The 23,319-nt window shown below is 31.1% G+C and overlaps 1 protein-coding gene across 1 annotated transcript in view; it reads right to left on the bottom strand.

Annotated features, from left to right (window-relative positions):
- Positions 1-342: 342 nt before the first annotated feature.
- LOC143057441 (uncharacterized) overlaps positions 343-23,319 on the bottom strand; it is a 38,730-nt gene continuing 15,753 nt past the window's right edge. Inside the window, exons 10-15 of the mRNA XM_076230747.1 lie at positions 14,494-14,577; positions 10,775-13,543; positions 9,884-10,114; positions 7,820-8,016; positions 6,246-6,479; positions 343-2,108 (exon numbers count right to left, since the gene is read on the bottom strand). Of these exons, the coding sequence (XP_076086862.1) occupies positions 1,268-2,108; positions 6,246-6,479; positions 7,820-8,016; positions 9,884-10,114; positions 10,775-13,543; positions 14,494-14,577 (4,356 nt within the window). The 3' untranslated portion in view covers positions 343-1,267. The remainder of the gene's footprint in view (positions 2,109-6,245; positions 6,480-7,819; positions 8,017-9,883; positions 10,115-10,774; positions 13,544-14,493; positions 14,578-23,319) is intronic.

Raw genomic sequence — 23,319 nt, 5'->3', positions numbered from 1 at the left:
GTTTACCATTTAGAAATGCATATCACTTAAGTCAATGAAAAAGGGGGAATAACTCTCATATGGAGTCTCCGTAAAGCTTAGGTCCAAATGAATATCCTAATCCTGAAGATGTAACCAGCAATTTGGTAAAAAAAAATTGTCGTAATCTTTTAAGGTTGCGAAGGAGCAGTGGCCACAAGAAAAAGTGTTTGGGGAGATAACTCTTACAACGTAAAAAAGTATTTTGTTACGCGGTTGTAAATTTTTAAAGCGTATAATCTATACGATATCATATTCCAAATATCTAAGCGACATCTTTTGAAACATCAATACTACGCAAGAAAAAAATATTAGGCGAAAGAAAAAAAAAAGAGAAATAAATAATAATAATGAGAACAAAATCAATAGGTCTTTCCACGGAAAGGTGGAAAGACCTAATAAACATGATAAATGGGAGTGCATATAGAACAGAGAAACAAACGCATAATAGCTATCAAAAGTACCAGGTTTATAATTTAATACGCCAGAAGCATGCCTCGTTGACATAATTTACCGGTGATGTTCAGATAAAAAATGTTCAGACGCCAAAACAAGTACAAAGTTGAAGAGCACTGAGGACCAAAAATTCAAAAAAGTTGTGCCTAATACGGCTAAGGTTTTCTGCCTGTAATAAGAACATCCTTATTATTTAGAATAATTCATACTTTTGCAACAGTAAATTCATAAAAATGACTATATAATAGATATACATGGCAACACCAAAGTGGTGACTAACTACAGAAAAAATATGAATACATAAAACAACCTATACCAGCACATAAAATGCCACAGCCTAGTTAGCTGAAGAGATCAACGCAAAAAGTTACTTCACATTTCTAAATTTGTCCTAAAAACTTACCAAAAATAGGATAGAATAAGGACAGAATAAATTATTCAAGATTAGGTTTGTAATAATATTATTACATTAATATAAGCTTAAACTCCATGATCATTTTATAACTTGACCTCTCACATTTGATATATTAATGTGTTCCTTTTGGCAAACTAAGTAAGCACTCATGGAGAACAATTTAAAAACAAATAGCAAACTTAAGCTAAACAATATTAATTTATCAATAATTGCATTTCTTGGCTTTTAAAAATATCAATAACCACTTAAACATCTTAAATAGGATAACAATTACTTTTTTTACAAAATCCATGTGATAATCCCTTCAACAATCAAGGCATAACTTTTGGTTAGTTGATAAATGCCTCTATCTTTTTACTAGTGTATAAACTGTTGTAATTACAATATAACACAATCTTTGTCCTGCTTTCTTCTTCTGCCTTTGATATTGATTGTAGGATTACTGTTGCCAGAATTTAAATTAGATTGAGAAGTCTGAACATTGGATGAATGCATATTTGAATTTGATGACATTGAACTGTTTCCCATACTTGTGGCTGGAATAGAAACAAGATTGTGTCTTGTTGCAGCTCCAGAACTGGTTCCCCTTGACACATTGGATCCGGAAATAGAATTAGAATTATAACTTGTTGCTGTTTGTAAACTGGTTCCTCCTGTGGAGTGAGCATAAGCACTTGTGGAAGGCATACTTGAGTGTACTGGTTGCTGAAAGGCTGACAAAACTGGAGGGATCTGCACTGAACTTAGTGCTGTTACTGGAGAGATTCTCCTCTGACCATAGTCCTTCTCTCTGTAGTTAATAAGGTATTCTGGATAACTTTGGCTCCGATCAAAAATGACAAAAATTGATGGATCTATTGGGTGGTCAACACAAGAATCATACAATTTATGACTCTGCCCTGGTATTTCTGGTGGTCTGCGATAGGTTCTACTACCTTGTGTAAATTTTCCAACTAACACTTTGGCTCTGAACATGTATCTATCACCGAAATCTGAGGACGGTTTTGTGTAATTATGACTATAGATTGCATCCCTAGCAAAATATGATCCCTCTCCAAAAACTGTTGCGTTTTTACCACTTTTTCGAAAATCAAAATTGTTTATGCAAATGCCTCTGCAAATGTCTAGAGAATCTGTGCCATGAAACAAAGTTCGTTCATCTATTGATGAAAACGTGGGATTGTCTTTTTCTGCATCAGCATGCATGTGTTTCTTCTTTCTTTAGTCAAAAAAATAAAAACATTATAATGATTACAATTTTCAATAATTTTTCATGGTACTATATTAATTGCACATTAAACAAATTTATTTTAATTTGATTGCTATAAAGGATTAGGTTAAACAAATGTTAAAATTTGCCCAAAGATTTTGATGTTCTGAAATTTCACATAGAAATAGGTGTTATACATTATTATTATTACTTCAAAATAATTTCGTTTTGTCACATCACAATTTAAACAAGAATGTCTCCAAAGTACACAGATGCCCCACTTGCACTATCATTTTCCATGGTCAATGGACCATGAAATTGGGTACAAAAACTTATTTGGCATTGAATAAGAAAAATCATACCATAATGAACATGTGTACTAAGTTTCAAGTTGATTGGGCTTCATCAAAAACTATCATGACCAAAAACTTTAACTTGAAACCCCCACTTTCATTTTCTATGTTCAGTGGACAGTGAAATTGCAGTTAAATGTCAAATTTTTGCTTTATAATTAGAAAAATCATATCATAAGCAACAAGTGTACTGAGTTCATGTTGATTGGACTTCAGCTTCATAAAAAAACTAACTTGACGGAAGAAAGGATGCACGGATGGATGGACGAACGTACAGACCAGAAAACATAATACCCCTCTATCATAGGTGGAGTATAAAAAGTCAGTTTTGTCAATTAACATTATAAATTAACTCCTTACAAAAAGATATTTTTTTGAATACTAAGGCTTTGTACTGTATTTGACCTTTTTAACTTTTTTTTTATTTGAGTGTCACGGATGAGTCCTTTGTATACGTAGACAAAAGGCTTGTCTGGTGTAAACTCAAAATTTTAATAGAGGTATCTATAATGAGTTTATTTACAACCACTGAGTCAATGCCACTACTGGTACAATTTTTATTCCCCAAGGGTATCACCAGCCCAGTAGTCTGCACTTCAGTGTTGACATTTATAAATTAACTGCCTACAAAACATTGATTTTTTTTAAATACTTAAGGCTTTTCTACCTCAGGAGTAGATTACCTCAGCTATATTTGGCAAAACTTTCAGGAACTTTTGGTCCTCAATGCTATTCAACTTCATACTTTATTTGACCTTTTTAACTTTTTTTAATTTCAAGAATCATTGAGTCTTTTGTAGACAAAACGTGAATACAAAATTTCAATCCTGGTATTGTGGGTAATATTTTCAATTATTCTATCAGTTAAATGTATAATTCACTGTGATCTCAACCCATGATAATTTAATAATAGCAACTTTTGGTTAGAGATCATTCTTTTTCTAGATTGCAGCCAAGGGTTTTCTCTAGCTTTTAAGTCCAAAAAATGCACAAAATTTTAGTATTTGGAATATTATATATTCAAAATGTGCTGCTTTTGAAGCCAATAATGTACTCTTATGAACAGATTTAGTTTTACAGAGCAGTAAGGCTTTTAAAATAGATCCACTTAAAAACCAAATTATTGCCAATGTGGAATATACATTTGGATCCTTACTATTTCAAAAAAAGATAGAAAAGTTTTTGTCCAAAATTTTATGGGAAACCCAGCAGATCTGTTTTATAGAAGTATGCAATAAGACACTTGGTATTTTATTTTTTTCATGGAAACAGCAGAAATATTAAAGTCATACAATAATATAAAATTAAGGTTTCCATATAGTCTTGAAACTCGATGCTCCGCAGGGCGTAGCTTTATACGACCGCAGAGGTTGAACCCTGAACGGTTGGGGCAAGTATGGACACAACATTCAAGCTGGATTCAGCTCTAAATTTGGATTGTGATTAAATAGTTGACACAGCATAGGTTTCTGACACAGAATGAATGTGTTCTAATGAACTTAAAATTTTTGTTTTCTCTTAGAGCAATTCACTATGCTGTTGAATATTAATCCTCTCAAAAAAATGTTTGAAGAAATTTTCTTTTTTATTTATGAAATTTCAAATGAGAAAAATTGAACCCAATTTTTTTAATCACATCCCCCTTTCCCTTATTCCAAAACTAATCTCAATTAAAATTTCTAATGGAGTTTGTAACAATAACTACTCATTTAAATACATCATAAAATATTAAGATGTAAAAAAACTGCTTGTTATCACTGAATGGTAAAGATTATTTTAATTTATCAGTTGGTAGTAAAAAGTGAATATACATTGTATATTAGTGAATATACATTGTATATTGTATATAACAAAGATTTAAGTTGATTCTGGACAAAGAAAGATAACTCCAATTAAAAAAAATTCTTGCTATTGCACAATATTTTGCAATTAGATATTTCTTGCTTACTATTCTGGACAAAGAAAGATAACTCTAATTAAAAAAAAATTTGCTATTTCACAATATTGTGCAATTAGATATTTCTTGCCATTGCGCAATACTGTGCAATTGAAAAGACTTGCTATTGCACAATACTTAATATAATAATTTTAGATCCTGATTTGGACCAACTTGAAAACTGGGCCCATAATTAAAAATCTAAGTACATTTTTGGATTCAGCATATCAAAGAACCCCAAGATTTCAATTTTTGTTAAAATCAGACAAAGTTTAATTTTGGACCCTTTGGACTTTAGTGTAGACCAATTTGAAAACAGGACCAAAAATGAAGAATCTACATACACAGTTAGATTTGGTATATCAAAGAACCCCATTTATTCAATTTTTGATGAAATCAAACAAAGTTTAATTTTGGACCCCGATTTGGACCAACTTGAAAACTGGGCCAATAATCAAGAAGTTAAGTACATTTTTAGATTCAGCATATCAAAGAACCTAACTGATTCATTTTTTGTCAAAATCAAACTAAGTTTAATTTTGGACCCTTTGGACCTTAATGTAGACCAATTTGAAAACGGGACCAAAAGTTAAGAATCTACATACACAGTCATGACAGTTAGATTCGGTATATCAAAGAACCCCAATTATTCAATTTTGATGAAATCAAACAAAGTTTAATTTTGGACCCTTTGGGCCCCTTATTCTGTTGGGACCAAAACTCCCAAAATCAATACCAACCTTCCTTTTATGGTCATAAACCTTGTGTTTAAATTTCATAGATTTCTATTCACTTATACTAACGTTATGGTGCGAAAACCAAGAAAAATGCTTATTTGGGTCCCTTTTTGGCCCCTAATTCCTAAACTGTTGGGACCTAAACTCCCAAAATCAATACCAACCTTCCTTTTGTAGTCATTAACATTGTGTTTAAATTTCATTGATTTCTATTTACTTAAACTAAAGTTATTGTGCGAAAACCAAGAATAATGCTTATTTGGGCCCTTTTTTGGCCCCTAATTCCTAAACTGTTGAAACCAAAACTCCCAAAATCAATCCCAACCGTTCTTTTGTGGTCATAAACCTTGTGTCAAAATTTCATAGATTTCTATTAACTTAAACTAAAGTTATAGTGCGAAAACCAAGAAAATGCTTATTTGGGCCCTTTTTGGCCACTAATTCCTAAAATGTTGGGATCAAAACTCCCAAAATCAATACCAACCTTCCTTTTGTGGTCATAAACCTTGTGTTAAAATTTCATAGATTTCCATTCACTTTTACTAAAGTTAGAGTGCGAAAACTAAAAGTATTCGGACGACGACGACGACGACGCCAACGTGATAGCAATATACGACGAAAATTTTTTCAAATTTTGCGGTCGTATAAAAACTAACAGAAAGTTTCTAATCAAATGGCAAAATCAAAAGCTCAAATACATCCAACAAATGACTAATAACTGTCATATTCCTGACTTGGTACTTATTTAGAAAATGGTGGATAATAAATACACCTGGTTTTGTAGTTAGCGAAACATCCCATTTGTATGAGTGTCACATTAAATTCCAACACAAATATGTATGAACAAAACAAACAGACAAACAAAGTTAAAAAAAAGTCACAAACAGAAATGACACGATTGAAACTTATAGGGTTGTGTCATACTATCATTATGCATTGTCCAGGGTAATAAAAGGCAAACATATAATTTAAATTGTACTTTCCATTTTTGTAAAACTGTTCAACACTAACTATAGCAACTATCAAATATTGCCCAAAGAAGAAAAATAATATAGTATCACATTGCAGGCAACAATTAAGATTGACCTTTCAATAAAAAGCTTTTTCTTTTTAAACTTACGTTTCATAATCAGACCACAGTTTCCTGCTCTGGACTCTATAAATTGATCTAACTTCATAATTTCCCCGATTCATGGTCTTCTGGAATGAACTGAGGACATTGTTGTATTCACTATTAAATGAAGAAACTGTTTCAACCAATTCAAACTCGTTAGCAAGATCCCAAGGATAAAAATGTGCTGGTTTAGAATCTTCACCATAAAGTTCAATTGCTTTACTCACAATTTTCTGTGCACTGAGAAAGAACAATCATAATTTTAACACATTAACATTCTGTTTTTAGACTTCATTCTTTGTTCATTAAATAAATAATTTAAAGAGATGCTTGAAAAATAATTAATTTCTTCCCTCTTCATGTTAAATCAGTGCATATTTTTCTTTTTGTCATTTAAGAATGTGTTTTGATGGTCAAAATCATGAACGTTTTATTTAATTTAAATACAATTTTCTAGACTTAATGGAATTTAGAGATTGACTTTTGATGAAGACAGTGTGTTGAGTAAATTCCTACAAAGTGACAATTCTTACTATTGAGAAGATCATTTTTTGCTTAAGAAAATCTTTCAAAAATCATTCAGTTTGAAAATAATCATAAGATGTGGATGTGAACAAACTATTAAATGATGAAATATTTGAAAATGGCAATTAAGTACTATTCAAATCTCCAAAATGTTCACAGTTATGGCATTTTTATTCCAGAGATATCTTCTCTTCTTGTGTTGAATTTTCCTACTTGCACTAATTTATTTATCAAAATTGTAATGATTTTTTTTTGCTGTATTCATTAGTAATTTCCTGTCAAGCTTTCTAAAATAAATCTTGATGTGCCTCTTGGTTGTCTAAATGTATTTACATGTATTGTTTCTAATGAGTAACAATACTTTATCAGAGTGATTAATTGTCTTGCAGTTTAAAATTTATGACTGCAACTGTTAGAATTTTTACCAGGTATAATTAGAATTTGTTGGTATTACACTATACATGCTATATATAGTCACACAAACAGGTCTTAAATATACAGTGGTAGTGTGATTGACATTTAACAAAGTACTGTCAGTTGAAATTGGTGCTAAAGGGCCATATTCTATAGAAATTAATGTAGGCTTCCAAGGGGTATATCTCTTATAAAATAATTGAATGTACTGATTTTTAAATGATATTGCTGATATAAATTTGATAAAAATCTGGCAGACTAATATTTCCAAAGGACATAACTCTTTTAAAAAAAAAGTTGATTAGCACTGATCATACAAAAATTTATGTAAAAGTGCTTACGAAGATGATCGATGGATTGACACACGGTGGAACTATTAGTTTGGTACTACTTTTTCCTTTGGGGATAAAACTCAAAATAGCATTATAACTTGTGTCCTCTATTTCTTTAATTGTTTTATAGATATGTTTTGTCTAAATTATCCTCATTTGTTTACCCCATACATCAATGGAGTTTACAAATATCTGTGTATACAACAACACAAAATGAATGATAACTATATTTTGCACTGAAAGTATAACATAAATATTATCAAGTCTTCTTTTTCAAACAGTTGTACCAGTTGATATAAAAACACTTACTATTTTTTCTTTTCAAGATCCTCTTCTGAAACAAATAATGGACGTCTCATGAGCACTCTAGTTGTTCCATATTCCAAGTTGACCTGTTCCATTGAATTGAAGGATAGTCTATACTTTTGTTTATAGTTTTCTCTTGAAAATAAGTAAGTCTTTTGTTGTTTTAGAAATTTCACCTCCAATGTATAAGTTTGTAAATCCTAAAATAAAGAGATAATTGAATTAGTTTTGATATAACAACAGAAGAAGTTACCATAAATGCATTATCTAACTAATTTGAATGTGAATAATATTATATGATATATGTCCCAGGTTAGGGGGAGGGTTGGGATCCCGCTAACATGTTTAACCCCACCACATTATTTATGTATGTGCCTGTCCCAAGTCAGGAGCCTGTAATTCAGTGGTTGTCGTTTATGTGTGACATAATTGTTTTTCATTTATTTTTTTTTATATAAATAATGCCGTTAGTTTTCTCGTTTGAATTGTTTTACATTTTCTTATCGGGGCCTTTTATAGCTGACTATGCGGTATGGGCTTTGCTCATTGTTGAAGGCCATACGGTGACCAATAGTTTTTAATTAATGCCTGTGTCATTTTGGTCTTTTGTGGATAGTTGTCTCCTTGGCAATCATACAACATTTTCTTTTTTATACTTTCTTTCTTTGAAATTTATTTTTCATGGTTTTTAGTCCATTTTCATGACCCTGCCTTCTGACCTCAGGTTTCTAGATGGTTTGTGCTAAAACCAACATTTAACAATTTGAATAAACAGACAGAGAAGGATTTTCAAATAAAATTATTTATATTATAAAAACTTTACATCCGACCAAAAATAGAAGAGCAATCATCTCTCAAAAAAGGGACAGCATGAACAAAAATCACCAAAAAATTGATTATTTGTCATCATTTCTGCGTTTCATATATAATATAAACACTTCTGTTAGGTATTATTAAGTTACAGATCAAAACTCTCTTCATATCAACACTGTTGATTTGTTCAAATCATTCTTGTGAATATGTTTGAAACTTTTACTTAATACAAGAGCAAAAGATACACTTGTACACTTGTACAATTTCTTCCATATGTACAGTAAATGGTAACAGATCATTCTCTGCTAATAACTTTTATTTTTTTTTATTAAAAAATGAAATCACTATTTCTACATTTCTTTATAAAGATTATGGTTTTATTATAATTAACCTATTAAACTATGAATAAATATAAGGTTTAAAATCTGCGTTAAATTTTTAATTAAACCAAGACCAATACCTTTAATTACAAGCACAATTTATAATTTCTTTTTCAGTGATATAAACCTTTTTATCAAACAAAAAAATATTTCTGAATGACAATGGGAAAACTGTCAATATCAAACTTGATCTTAATTCATCTTCTCATCAATATCAACATATTAAAGTTTAAATGTAATGGTTAAACAGTTTTCAAGTTATTGCACATAAAATGGTTGAACCCATGTACCTGCCTACAGTCAGACTAATATACAAAAAAATCTGATTAAAAATATTCAACTTGAGACCAAAACCAATATAGATTAATGCTATCCCTAATAAACTACTTTCCAATTCAGTAACTCATGAAAAATGTTTGAATATTTGAATTTATAGATTTTGTCTAATGCTTAGTCCATTGCTGTGTGTGTTACATTTTAATGTTGTGTCCTTGTTCTCCTCTTATATTTAATGTGTTTCCCACAGTTTTACTTTGTTACCCCGATTTTGTTTTTTGTCCATAGATGTACAAGTTTTGAACAGTGGTATACTACTGTTGCCTTTATTTAGTTATTCTAAAACTATATCAAAACAATGACTGTTTTCATGAAAGTTTACGAACTATTCCTAAAAGCCTTTACCTCCACTCATTTATGATGACATTAAGATTAAACAAAATATATTGCCTGTAACACCTTTTTCAACAAGAAAAAACTTAATTTTTGGTCAATATATGCTTAAATCATAATAAATGTTGAACTTCAAAAGCTTTTAAACTTTTATCTTTAATAAATTATACCTTTAAATTAAATATATTTATTTTCAATGACTTACTGTATCATAACATAACCATACACCATGGTCATTTTTCCAATACCATCTCCATTGTGTCAGATAACTATCTACTGATAAACATCTCTCGCCAAATGATGGTGTACTGAGACGTCTAATATCAGCCCTATTAGTTTTGCTACCAAAAGCATCATAAACAATCCAAAACATATGCTCATTCTGTACTTCAAAGCTTATGTGAACTGTACATATGCTCCCTGAATAGGTAGAATCCTATGAATAAAAAGATTTGATCATGATAACCAATAATGACTTCACTCAGAGACATCCTTGATATTATTATATAAAACAATAAAACTTTAAACAAATAATTCTTTGAAATTAAGTCATTAGAAAGTCAAGTTGAACTTGATATATTAAAAACTATAAACCATTAAAAAAAGGCTTTCAATACGGTAAATTTAAAAGCATATTTAAGCACATTCATACTCATTAAAACACTTCTGACAATGTAAGAGGAGCATTATGTCCTCTTAATCTTAACATCTCAGATGCAGATTGTGCAAGATTGGCAGTTATGCTACAGATAAAATTTCACATAAATTTCATTGTATCTAAGATAATAACCATCACTGGAAGTTAAGCAATCAAATGTTCACTGTTTTTTCCCTGTGTTCACGCTTTACTAACCAATTGTAACCTCTAGTTTTCATAATACTTTACAGGAACACCAAATAAAAAAGGAATAGTGCTTTGCAAAACCAAAGATTTTATGATTCTGAAATGTACACTGCTTCGACCACATCAACTATGGATTTTACTTACCCTCTATGGATCCTTAGATGGTCAGTAGGATACTATACACCTTATAATATAGCAGCAGTTGTCTTAAATTTAATAGAAATTCATCTAGTAAACATATCAAATACTAACCTTTATCTGTACACTCTGCTCAAGAGAACAATAGGCATTTTCAATTTTGAAGTTGTCCTTTGGTAGAAATGATACCCATTCTCCATCTGTCTTTACCTGCCATAAGTATGGCACACCATGTTCCAAATGCAAATCTGTACAAACATGACTTTGGCAATATTTCTTTGTTAATGCTAAACATATGTGTTTTTTCCCAGCAGCCTCTTCCAATAGACTAGCATCTGATTCTGGAGTAGCCTCTGTAACTATAGATTCACTAGGAAAAGAATATCTTATTCCAATGTTATCATGTAAAGTTGATTGATTTCCAATAAACGAAGACTGTAATGTTGAACGACGATTAAATCCTCTACTCCAATCTGTCTGACGTTGATTGGTTGTAGATTCAATAGTTACTTCCCTTGCCAGATCCTGCACTGTCATCTCTGTATCTACCACTTTTTGGGGCTTTTCGAAATTAGGAGGAACATAACTCATGATTCTTTCCTGTTTAGTTGGCTGATTTTCATTAAACTTTGATTTTGATTTTGAAACAAGTACAAGCCCATCTACACCTTCTAACCAATATTGATCTGTACATGCTGTAGTTCTAGATTTATTAAGAGCTTCATTAATTGAATCGAAGTCTATTGTCATTTCTGTATCTACCTGTTCTCTTTGCTTCAAATTAGGAGGAATAGTACATGTAGTAATCGTTTTTCTTCCCTGTATAGTTGGTCGATCTCCAATAAACTTGGATTTGGATTTTGAAGCAATCATATCTTTCCGTTCTTCCCAATATTGATTTGTACTTCTAAATGGAACATTTTCTTCCCTTGAACGTGTTGAAAGGTTATCCAATGTTGCTTCTGTATTTACCTGTTCTGTGCGATTCTCAAACTTAGGAGGGACATAAATCATTCTTTTCAAAGCATCTTCATTTTGATTGGGAAGATGACAAGATGTTAACACCCACTTATTGTGGGAGTCTGAAAATGAGTGTGTAAACTGACAATTATCACCTCTGTTGCATTTACCCAAGAAATAATTTTTACAGTAGTGAAGATATGGGCAAGCCTCATATTTATTCTCAGTGTGTTTACAGCTATCTTGCTTGTATATATAATTAGGGCATAACCTTGGAAACTTCCAGTTCAGTAAGACAATTATGTCCGAGTCTGTAAAATTTTCAAGCCCATATTTTGCTTTGATTCTAAAATTTTGAGCTGAATCAAAGTCATGAGAAAGGTTGCAATCCAACGACCTGCAATTTCCTCTCACAAATTTCCTACATACATGAAAGAAACTACAGTTCTGATTGTCACAAATTGTCAGTTTTGAAGGGTTGAAAAAGTGCTTGCAAATGTTCAGTTCCTTGTAAAAAGGAGCAATGTAAACAATTTTTGGACCATCTCTGTAAATATGAAACCTTTTGGACCTAGTATTAAACCATTCTCTCATTCCATCAGATGGTGGAAATAAATGAGAAGCTATACAAATAAAAGTACCAAAGCTGCAACCACCGCTACATGACTGAACTAGATTTTTTAGCACCTGCATTTCATTTATTCTGTCTAATTGTTCTTCCATAAGTCTTTTCTCTTTCATTTCTTTACTTTCAACCCATGTTTTGACCTTTGGTGTATCATCTAATAAAGAATCAAAGTTTACTAAAGATTTTGTAAAATCTTCACCTGTTGAAAACTTGTCATCCAAACTAATTGATAAAGGGGAATATTCATCAACTTCCATCATTTCTACATCTGAATTTATATCCTCATCAGATTCATCTTTAAATTGCTGTCTTTGTTGATGATGATAACTTTGGTAAAACCCTCCTCTTATTCTACTTCCGGACCTTCTTCTTACACCATTTCCTCTGATTGAAGAATTTAAATATCTTTCTGCTCTGTCAATATCATTTTTTATATTTTGTGTACACCAGCTATCATAAATTGAAAGGCTGTCATCACTCTGTTGTATCCATTCATCACTACCTTGATAACCTTCTTTTTGACCTTCATGCTTTTTATTGATCCCTACTTCAATATGTTTTGGAAAATAACACTCCTCTGCCCTTGTTCCTGTATCTTTTGCTTTAGGTTTATTCCAGATATCTTTATGTCTCACTCCACCACTACTTTGTTCAAAAACAATACCACCAACATTATCATCTACCTCTTTTTGTTTCAAATGAGTACCAGCGTTAATTGCATCATATTTTAACCACAAACCCTCTTTCTCCTCATCTAAATAAGCAAAATGTGAAATTTGATCCTCACTTGGTTGATTATCTCCACTATTCAGCCTTTCTCTATATCTTCCTCCTCTTCCACCTCTACATCTTCTTCTTGGTCTGCTACCATTCCAGCTACTTCTGTTTGGTGGCTTGTGAACTGGATAGTGTTGTTCACTGTTGATGGAAGCACATGAAAGTGTGTCATCTGATGAATCTCCAGAATCTGCAACCAGTGTTTTAGAATCTAATACAAATCCATAATTTTTTTCAGTAGCTCTGACATCTTGCTGACTGACATTCGATTTCATGTAATTTTGATACTGTTTGCTTTCTTCTTCTGTGTGATTATTTCTTCCTCTTTGACCTCCTCTAAATCTATTTCCTTTCCCACCCCTACTTCTTCTACCTGTTCTATTCCCTCTCCTTCTGCTTGGTGTGTGCTGAATACTAGAAATGTTTTCACTGCTTATAAAACAAGAAGAATTTTCATCATCTGACCATATGTCACTTCTTTCAGCATCTCTTATATCTATTTTGCTAGTGTACAAGTTCTAAAATATACAAAAAAGCTGTTTGTATATAAATTTCAGGACACTTTAATAACCTTGTAATTAACAACACAATAAACTTTGATAGACATGATGAAGACAATTGTTAATTGAAAAAGTATAATCACAAAAATACTGAACTCCAAGGAAAATTCAAACGGAAAGTCCCTAATCAAATGGCAAATCAAAAGTTCAAATACATCAAACGAATAGAAAGCAACTGTCATATTCCTGACTTGGTACAGGCATCTTCTTATGTAGAAAATGGTGGATGAAACCTTGTTTTATAACTAGATAAACCTGTCACTTGTACAACAGTTGCATCAAATTCCATTATATTGACAATGATGTGTGAACAAAACAAATTTTGCATTTTTGGTGGATATATATCTGATTTCATTGTTTAATAAGGTTTGAATACAAGCCTATAGACCAGTTGAAAACAACCTCTCAAGGGCTCCCAATCTGAAAAAAATAAGTTTTATGTCTTTTTGTCAGGTTTCTTCTTGCAAATATTTAGTTGAAAAGTTATCATAATACATTTAAGAAAAGAAGTCATAGATACGGTTACAATGAAAGACAATTGACAAACACATTTAAATATGGCTGGTTTAAACTAGTTTTGATAGTTTTCAACCCAAAGAGCATTTGATGAGTACACAATTTTTACAGATTCAAACATGTATATTTAAATTGAAAATTCTAAACTCTTTTGCTTTCCTTGCATCAACGTATAAATGTTTCATTTGCTAACATTGGTCTCACTTTGACTTTGATATGAAGTACAGCAGTAAGTGCACTGCCCATAGCTTTTGGTAGTATATTTTATAGTGGTTTTGTGTCATAAAGTTATACATGTACACCATATCCTTTCTGGTCCATTATATAACATTTTTGCATATTTATATTAAAAGCACTATACAGTTCCTAGTGATTCTTTTGAATTTAATTACCTTCAGAGCATCTAGTTTGAAATTAATCAAAACCTTTGCATTTTCTATGGATTCTGGTGTACCTATTATGTTAAAGACAACACCCTAAAAAAATAATAAAAATATTTCACAATTAACACTGATTAATTTTAATACCAATTCATGGAAAATGAATTTAATGTGGGGAATTTTCACCAGATGACTTAGGCTCTACAAAAAACTAGAGGCTCTAAAGAGCCTGTGTCGCTCACCTTGGTCTATATATGTGACTATTAAACAAAGGAAGCAGATGGATTCATGAAAAAATTGTATTTTGGTGATGGTGATGTGTTTGTACATCTTACTTTACTGAACATCCTTGCTGCTTACAATTATCTCTATCTATAATGAACTTGGCCAAGTAGTTTCAGTGGAAAATGTTAGTAAAAATTTACAAATTTTATAAAAATTGTTGAAAATTGACTATAAAGGACAATAACTCCTTAGGGGGTCAATTGACCATTTTGGTCATGTTGACTTATTTGTAAATCTTACTTTGCTGAATATTATTGCTGTTAACAGTTTATTCTATTTATAATAATATTCAAGACAATAACCAAAAACAGCAAAATTTCCTTAAAATTACCAATTCAGGGGCAGCAACCCAACAACGGGTTGTCCGATTCATCTGAAAATTTCGGGGTGGATAGATCTTGACCTGATAAACAATTTAACCCCATGTCAGATTTGCTCTAAACAATTGGTTTTTGAGTTCTAAGCCAAAAACTGCATTTTACCCCTATGTTCTATTTTTAGCCATGGCAGCCGTCTTGGTTGGATGGCTGGGTCATAGAACACATTTTTTAAACTAAATACCCAAAAGATGATTGTGGATAAGTTTGGATTAATTTGGCTCAATAGTGTCAGAGGAGAAGATTTTTGTAAAAGATTACTAAGATTTACGAAAAATGGTTAAAAATTGACTATAAAGGGCAATAACTCCTAAAGGGGTCAACTGACCATTTCGGTCATGTTGACTTATTTGTAAATCTTACTTTGCTGAACATAATGGCTGTTTACAGTTTATCTCTATCTATAATAAAATACAAGATAATAACCAAAAACAGCAAAATTTCCTTAAAATTACCAATTCAGGGGCAGCAACCCAACAACAGGTTGTCAGATTCATCTGAAAATTTCAGGGTAGATAGATCTTGACCTGATAAACAATTTTACGCCATGTCAGATTTGCTCTAAATGCTTTGGTTTTTAAGATGTAAGCCAAAAACTGCATTTTACCGCTATGTTATATTTTTAGCCGTGGCGGCCATCTTGGTTGGTTGGCCAGGTCACCGGACACATTTTCTAAACTAGATACCCCAAAGATAATTGTGGCCAAGTTTGGATAAATTTGGCCCAGTAGTTTCAGAGGAGAAGATTTTTGTAAAAGATTACTAAGATTTACGAAAAATGGTTAAAAATTGACTATAAAGGGCAATAACTCCTATATGGGTCAACTGACCATTTCGGTCATGTAGACTTATTTGTAAATCTTACTTTGCTGAACATTATTGCTGTTTACAGTTTATTTCTATCTATAATAATATACAAGATAATAACCAAAAACAGTAAAATTTCCTTAAAATTACCAATTCAGGGGCAGGAACCCAACAACGAGTTATCAGATTCATCTGAAAATTTCAGGGCAGATAGATCTTGACCTGATTAACAATTTCACCTCTGTCAGATTTGCTCTAAATGCTTTGGTTTTTAAGTTATAAGCCAAAAACTGCATTTTACCCCTATGTTCTATTTTTAGCCATGGTGGCTATCTTGGTTGGTTGGCCGGGTCACCGGACACATTTTTTAAACTAGATACCCCAATGATGATTGTGGCCAAGTTTGGTTTAATTTGGCCCAGTAGTTACAGAGGAGAACATTTTTGTAAAAGTTAACGCAGGACGACGACGACGGACGATGACGACGGACGCCAAGTGATGGGAAAAGCTCACTTGGCCTTTTGGCCAGGTGAGCTAAAAAGCTTTTGGTGGCTGGGTGTTACTTTCCTTGTTAGTTTTTATCTTGTGTCGTAACATAGTACATGATATATAAGGCATGAAGATGGAATTTTGACAGATCAGCTTAATTATCTAGTGTAGAGGATCTTTCAAATTAATGCAGGATGCAGTTGCAGAAATAATTATTTTATATGAATTTGGTTAAATATACTTACCATGAAATTACATTTATATTATATAGAATATGTTTGCTTTCACAACATGTTCTCATCGCAATTAACTAGGTGATTAAAAATTACATCCATGAGATGTACTCACCTACGTCATAGTTCACCTGTGTAACATACACTAGCTTCAGTTTTAATTTTTGCGTTCAAGAGAACGCATGTTTCTCGTCGGCAAGGATTTTTAACAGTTTACTGTTGAAAATCCTTATGTTTTATAAAAGACATTATTTGTTTTTCGGAATATCGGTATACGTTTAATTTAATGTGAATCAGAATACAGCGCTTCTGCCAAGTTTCTGATATGCACGTTTTTCGTCATTTTTACAGCTTACGAGTCTGGAAATACGACGACATAGAAAATGACCTTTGTTTAGCCGCCATTTTCAAACATTAAATCGGGTCCGAGGAAAGGCAGAATTTAGCTGTCAAAATCGGACATGTTACGTGAGTGCTACGTTTTTAAAAAGATATATATTTAAACGGATGTTTAATTTTTTTTTCACGCTCAGCTGACCGGATTTTCACTGCATTAGAGCAATGCTACGAAACGGGTCGAGTGTAAAGTTTGGATAAAGTCGATTGTTTACAATTTGCAGTCTGTACATGAGACTGTGTAAACACATAACTATATTAAAATCAGAATAGGTATTTTGACCAGATCTGATTGTTTTTCATGTGGAAAACATCCGTTTGGGAGCGTATACCACTATTGTCACTAGAACCTCAATTGGTTCAGTCGATTGTTTACATTTTGCAGTCTGTTACGTGTACACCTGGTACACGAGACTGTGTAAACACATTACTATTAAATCAGAATAGGTATTTTGACCAGATCTGATTAGTTTAATGTGGATAACGTCCGTATGGGAGCGTATACCACTATTGTAACTAGAACCTCAATTGGTTCAATAAATTTCAATCAGAAAAGGGAATCTGCCCATTTCTGATTGTTTTATTTGGAAAACGTTCCATACAGGGAGCGTAGACCAACAGTGATACTGTTTTAACAGTTGATAAATACATCACAATCAGAATAGGGATTTTGCCCACAACTGATGATGTTTATTTGGGTTAACCTTCCATTCAGGGAACATAAACCATATTCATTGAAAATAAAACGTGCTCAATGGATCACTATGGAATTAAAATAGAATAGGGATTTTGCCCAAGTCTATTTGATTAATGTTGACATGTTTCATACAGGAAACATAGGAACTAGAACAACATGCATGATTTAGAATCTGTAAGTTGCATTCATTCTAATAAAATACAGATTTGATACTTTACATAAAATTAAATCATAACTATTTATTGATTGCACATTGATATTTATAGAGCATAGAATTGCACGTGGATGATTGTTGCAAATAAAATAAATTAGAATCAGACTAGTGAATTTAAGTCCAAGTCTATCTGACTTTTCTAGACATCCTTCCACCCAGGGAACATTATGTCTACTTTTATTATATTTTAAAACAACACAAGCATAGCTAATATTTGGTTGCACATTGTTTCTTGTGATGAACCAACAGTTTAGTCAATTAACATATTTGCTCATATTGATAATATATTGAACAAGTGTCTGGAAATAGTCAAGACAGATATTAAAGACACTAAAATAATACATTGTTATCTAGTACAATACAAATGTGATTGCAGTTTAAGCATACCAATACATACTTCTTTTAAATATGTCCAGTTTGAATCAGGACAGTAATTCTTAGAAGCCTGAAATATTTTTCCAGAACAGCAAATTGCTGTAAATATTTAATTATTTTTTTACTGATAAATAATTCTCCAATGCTCTAACAGACATGGAGACAGTAAGAATGGAGCACTGTTCTAAATACAGTTGATAGCTTGTGACAACTCTTTTTACTAATATTAAATTTCATGGTCTGAGTTTACTTATGACAAGAAGAACATGAATATTATAAGTTTGAACTGCTATAACCAATTGTTTGTTTTTGTCGGCAGTAAGGAAACAAAGGCTTTTATATGTTTTTTTATGTAAACATTAGAATGTCTATTGAATAAAGAGTTTAGGGGATGCCATGATGCATTTCACAAAGACTCATTCAAGGTAATGGCTTATATATTGATTACATAATTCAGAGTGTACATTGCCAATGCATATAATATAATATGTACTAATTCTGTTTTGTTTTGAGTACACAAAAAAGAGGTGATAACGTAAGACTTAAGAGACTATCTTGCCCTCACTATATGGGAATCACTGTCAAATTATACATATATTTCTTCCAATCATGAAAGCAAAAGGAGTTTGGATGCTCTTTTAAAGATAGAAAATTATGCCTTAATTTACATCTTAAGTTTTCTAAGCAATGCCAACAGATGGGCAAGTTTCTGCTATAAGGATTCATTCATTGGGTCTGTTTTATTCTTAATGTGAGATTGGTAGAACCCAACAAGTTATGCAACGGCTACACATTGTTTTTCCTAGAGTTAAATATTGATTCAGAATTCTGAAGTATAGAGGACTCAAATATGCTGATTTATAGAAACAAGATTATCATTAATTTAGATCTTGTAAAAAAATTAGTAAAATATTGGTAAATAAATAAATAAGATTTAAAGCATTGTGGATGCAGGATTTATTTAAAATGCTAGACATGGTCTAGGAAATTGAAGTAGTTCTCAAGATTTGAAACTATCTATTATACAGCTCTTTATATAAACCTTTTATTTAGTCAGTCTTTACGAGATGCAGAAAAAAAAAGAAAAAAAAGAAGAGGTTTTTTTTGGAGTAACACATGATGTACCAATATAAACATATAATATATATACATTAAATTGGTTCTCAAATTTTAGCACCAGTGTAGAAGCAGTTAATCTAACAGCAAAATGTAGGAAAAGCAATTTATTCAAAAGACTGATTAATAGTTAGCAAATAGTTTTCAATAGTCTAAGAATAGTACATGGAAGTAAAATATAGTATGATAATTCCATGATTATATCAAATCAAATGCGAGATATTTTCTTAATATTATACCTAAATATTAAAATGTCACTGTTTATTTTTATTTTTGCTCATTATAAGCATAAAACTACAAAAATCTAGTCTGGTCAAAGTCAAGTTGTGTATTATCTACATGCAGGAAGGTTTTCCGAATGCATGTGATTTTAATCTCGGAATTGATGGTAATTATTCACTTTTCAATTTCCATATTACCAGCCAGAATAATATAAATATTTAGCATAGAGTTAGTATCTTATGCAAGAATATGCTACACAAAATTGAAATGTGTTTATTTTAAACAATTACTTTGAATTTTGTTTCAATATTGTTTTGAAAGATGTGATTATTTAAATCACATTAATTTTGTTTTTGCCAAATCTGGCGACAAATGCAAAATTCTTCTGAGTGGGTTGAAGTCACAAAATACTACCAAAAGCTGTTTGGTTTATATATATTGAATCATATTAGAATGTATAGGATTCAGATGAGGTGAACCAAGACAGAAATAAAATGAGCATTTTTGATAGTGAAACCATTTCTGAAATAACTAAGAACACTTAAGGATACTGCAAGTTAGTACAAGTGTTTTCCATATTGCCAAACAAGTGTTTTCCATATTGCCAAACAAGTGTTTTTCTTTAAATACAACTATAGAACTATATTTGACAAGTTGCATTTTAGTATTTCTGATAACGAAATAATTTCTGAAATTAATATAAACAATTGTCAAGAGCAACATACAAGAGTTGTTCATTATGTCAAATTTTTTGTTTCTTTAAATTTGGAACTGTACATGGCAAGATATTCTAGAAAGTTAACCGTTGTGAAATGTTAATTAGAAATATCAAAACATTTTATTTTAGACAGATTTTTCATAGCTGGAGAAAATCATCTGTTAGCATTCTTTTAGGATTTATAAGGACAACAATCATGGCTTTAATTCAGCTCAACATCCAAATGTTCGGTGGAAGCAGTTATATCAATGGAAACATGTATACTGAAACTTTTCCACTGATTTGTCCATTTCTGTATTTTTACACTTGAGTAGTCCAATACAAAACAAAAATATTGTTCATGGTTGAAATGGTAGACATTGTATTCAAAGGTTCTACCACTCATAGAAATTTTATCAGATTTTTAAAATTTGGTCAGTTTAGAGAATTGTCATTATACAATAGTACAAGACTTCTCTTGATGAAAATATTTTATTCTAAATCTATAAAATATTAAAAGTAGTATATCTAGCAGAGAAACAAATTCTCAGGGACTATAACTTTAAAAAAAGTTTAAAGATTAATCCAGATTTAGCATAATCATGAAACAACTTTGGTTTGAGTCTTTAATAAACTTTGATTGTATTAAGGACACCTATTTACAAAGTATATTTTAATTGATTATAATTCTTTAATTAAGTAGAAAAGAATTTATTTCGAAAGATGTGATATTGATCAGGTTATCAAAAGACGACAGCAATCATATATTATCTGTTATTATATTAATATAGAGAAAACAATGGAAAGTTAAAGAAAGGTAATAATGTTTCCAAATAAACTTAAGTTTCAAAGTGGAAAGTAATGAAATTAAGGTTGGATTAGTTCTTGTCGATTTGTACAAGCAACAAGAACAACCTATTCAGAAATAAATGCTTATTTACTGTTGCATAAATATTACAATACATTTAGCTCATAATGAAGGAGCTTTAATATAATTATTTCTATACTGACCTGCAGATTATTTATTTATCAGATATAGAAAGATTGGGGTATTTTTATACATGTGAGTGCCATGGAGACAACTCTACATCAAGTCTATTAATTTTGCATACTTGTATTTATACAATCTGCAAAGTTTGCCATTGATACATATAGTTATGCAGCATATAGCTTCATTGTATAATAAATTCAGTAATTTCGGTTTTTACTAATATCCGTATTTTCAAAATTTAATGGAGTTACTTTTTAAAAAATTTCACATAATTTTTTATATGTTGAAATTGTATGTGTGTGAGAGAATTTATCCTCCACCAAATGAAATACTGCTTGTTAATCAGTAAATATTCTATATAATATAAATGTAATTTCATGGTAAGTATATTTAACCAAATTCATATAAAATGGTAATTTTTGAAATCTCAAGAAGAGATTTTATATGAATTTATAGGGTTAAATATACTTACCACAATCCACCACCACCCCTGGAATAAATTCAGTTTTTTGTTAACTTAATTGAAATTATTCAATTATACGACAAATTAAAACTAAAGCTAGTGTATGTTACACAGGTGAACTATGACGTAGGTGAGTACATCTAATGGATGTAATTTTTAATCCCCTAGTTAATTGCGATGAGAACATGTTGTGAAAGCAAACATATTCTATATAATATAAATGTAATTTCATGGTAAGTATATTTAACCCTATAAATTCATATAAAATCTCTTCTTGAGATTTCAAAAATTACCATTTTATTAAAAGTACGTCTGAATCAGTGACAAAACTGTGTACCAGTATGTATTTGAATTGTGGTTAACCTATTTCAATAAAATCGATGAAAATTAGTATCAACTGAAAAATAATGATTCCATAATATATATATATATAGGCTCTGACTTAAACCTTATGTTTCCAATCTAAAGGTTTACAGCCGATTGCAATGAGTGTGTAAGCAATTGTAATACATAGTATATATCTTTGAATAGCTTGCTCGCTAGCTGAACCTTGAAGTCATTATTAAGTAAGGTATACTACACTCCTTTTGAAGTAGCCTAGTCCTGGTTATCTGTCTTACTAGTCTTCTCTTAAAGGAGGATAGTTTACCTTGCCTACGACTTCAGGGTTTAGCTAGCAAGCAAGCTAACCAAAGGTATTACCTTTGCCTACACACTCAACACAACAGGCTGTAAGATTAAAAGAGCTCACCTCTTTGATTGTATCATTCACCAGTGTTGTCAGAAAACTGACAATAATGAAATTTTGAGTATTAAGAAATAGGAAGATAACTGGTTTATTATATTGAATAAAAGAGTTCCAAAGTCCAAATATGATAACAAATTGTGTAATGGAAAGGTTGTTAGTATGAAGTGTATGCTGAGAAATTAAAGAAATATACATACCATCCAGCTCACTAATGAATATATATATAAGCACAGTAATTATATTCTATGTTTTGCTGCCAAGACTATATAGCTATAGTCAAGTTTTTTGATACTGATTGCTAACAATGTAGCTACTGATCAGGTTTGATTATGTTTATAGAAGCAAGTAAAATTAGTTCAAAATTGTCAAAACATATTTATCCTTCAACTTTTCATTTGATGTTATTGTGAAAGAAAGTTATATCAGTATTGAGCTTGAGCAACACTGTATTTTAGCATAAATTTTTGTTTTCAGAGATATTCTTGTAAATAATGCAGATAAATTGTACGCCAATTATATTATTACTGTACACAGAATACAGAAGTTTGCTATAATTCTCTCTTTGCTTTGGAGGTACTTAATTATGTAGTGATGCTTCACAGTGGTTTTACTCTTACAAATTGAGTTTTCCTTCAGACATGTAGCAGATAGTAAGTCAATATTTATGAGGGTAACTTTATCCATGTATTTTGAGGGCAAAGTTTGAAATGCAATACAGTTACCTTTAA

This window comes from Mytilus galloprovincialis, chromosome 13 (genome assembly GCF_965363235.1).
Source record: "Mytilus galloprovincialis chromosome 13, xbMytGall1.hap1.1, whole genome shotgun sequence".
NCBI classification, from domain to species: domain Eukaryota; kingdom Metazoa; phylum Mollusca; class Bivalvia; order Mytilida; family Mytilidae; genus Mytilus; species Mytilus galloprovincialis.
The sequence above is the reverse complement of the archived record's forward strand: the minus strand, read 5'-3'. Positions and strand labels throughout refer to the sequence as shown.